Source organism: Penaeus monodon, chromosome 22, assembly GCF_015228065.2.
Source record: "Penaeus monodon isolate SGIC_2016 chromosome 22, NSTDA_Pmon_1, whole genome shotgun sequence".
Taxonomy (NCBI): domain Eukaryota; kingdom Metazoa; phylum Arthropoda; class Malacostraca; order Decapoda; family Penaeidae; genus Penaeus; species Penaeus monodon.
In genome coordinates, this window is record NC_051407.1 from 5344282 (window position 1) to 5346034 (window position 1753).

The following is a 1753-nucleotide window of genomic DNA, read 5'->3' on the forward strand; positions in this document are numbered from 1 at the left end:
TTGACAACCCTTACTCATCTTCTCCCTCCCCTCCCTCCCCCCCAGGGCCAACCCCCCTTCGTGTTCTGGTATCAGGAGGAGAAGATGGTCAACTACGATGACTCTCGCCACCGCCTCAGGGTCATCACAAAGGTCGAAGGCTCCAGGACGCATTCCAGGCTCACCATCACCGACGCCAGGTATGGGCTATAAGGGGAGTATAAGGGGAATAACGGGGTATAAGGGGAGTATAAGTGGGTATAACGGGGTATAAGGTAGTGTAAAAAGGATGTAGGGTGGTATAAGGGATTATAAGGTGGTACAAGAGAGTATAGGGTGGTATAAGGGGGTATAATGGAGTATAAGGGAGCATAGGGTGGTATAAGGTGGTGTAAAAGGGTGTAGGGTGGTATAAGGAGGTATAATTGGGTATTAAGAGGTGTAAGGTGGTATAAGGGTATAGGGTGGTATAAGGGATCTAAGGATAATGTATGGGTATTAGGTAGGGAAATAAGGTAATTTGGTACGGATGGAATATGGGGTATGAGGTATTGGTTCAAGTGTAAGGTATGAGGTATTAGGTATGCAGGCAGGGAAGTAAGGGTATTAGGTAACGGGTATGAGGATGATAGTGTTAGGATATTAGTGTAGAGGGTATTGGTATCAGGGCGAGGTATGGGGTACTGGTTTTAGGTGGGGAAGAGTATAAGGGTGATGGTGTAAGGGCATTGGGTAGGGCAAGGATATGAGGTAAATGGTATAAGGGCATTATGTAGGGAAGGAATATACGGGTATCGGCGAAAGAATATCAGGTATGGAAAAGGTATTAGTATAAGGGTATGAGGGTATGAGGATATTAAGTAGGACCGGGGTATGAGTGTATTAGTATAAGGTATGAGGATATTAAGCAGTCCCTGGGTATGAGGGTATCAGTATAAGGGTATGAAGGTATTAAGTAGGATCGGGGTATGAGTATTAGTATAAGGGTATGAAGGTATTAAGTAGGACCGGGGTATGAGTATCAGTATAAGGGTATGAAGGTATTAAGTAGGACCGGGGTATGAGTATTAGTATAAGGGTATGAGGAGATTAAGTAGTCCTTGGGTATGAGGGTATGAGTATAAGGGTATTGAATAGGGAAAAGAGGGGGGGGGGAAAGGTAAAATATATCTGCTTATGGGTATGAGTCCCACTATAAGCATATTTTTATAAGTTTCGAATAGGTAAAGGCATGTTATGTTATGTATCTACTTAATGGTAAAAAAATAATTGGTATATGATATATTGTATGAGCTTGATGTATAATGCATGGTATATCTATTAAGTGTATATGATTAATAATTTACAGAGTGCTATGGCCATCAGTCGAAGGTTATTGAGGGAATCAGAGAGTGAAAAAAGAGTTTAGGATTTTTTTTTGAGAATTGGTTTTAAAGTATTGTTAAGAATATGAATATGAGGCATAAAAGATCTGAGGGTATATAATTTATTTTAGGGCATGGGCGGAAGGCAAAGGGCAGAAAGAAGAAAATGTTATTAGGAAGGGAAACAGTTATCATCTTTCAAAGTATAAAAAAAAAAAAATATCGTAAGCAATTGGTCAAAATCATGAAGAATTTTGCATTGTAAGTAGAAATGGCACTATTCTGGTTCAAAGAAAAATTTACGCCTCTTACAGAATATAAAAAGAACATGGTTTACACAGCCTGCAAGAACACCAGCATGTCAAACAGATGAACTAACAAGCAGATTCCAGAATTCAACTGTATTTGGT

The 1753-nt window shown here is 40.0% G+C and overlaps 1 protein-coding gene across 1 annotated transcript in view; it reads left to right on the plus strand.

Moving 5' to 3' along the window:
• The window catches only part of LOC119586843, a gene marked incomplete at its 3' end in the record, with an annotated part of 157934 nt that overhangs the window by 152726 nt on the left and 3455 nt on the right, over nt 1-1753 (plus strand). The window contains 1 exon segment of the mRNA XM_037935571.1: nt 46-179. Coding sequence (XP_037791499.1) covers nt 46-179 — 134 coding nt within the window.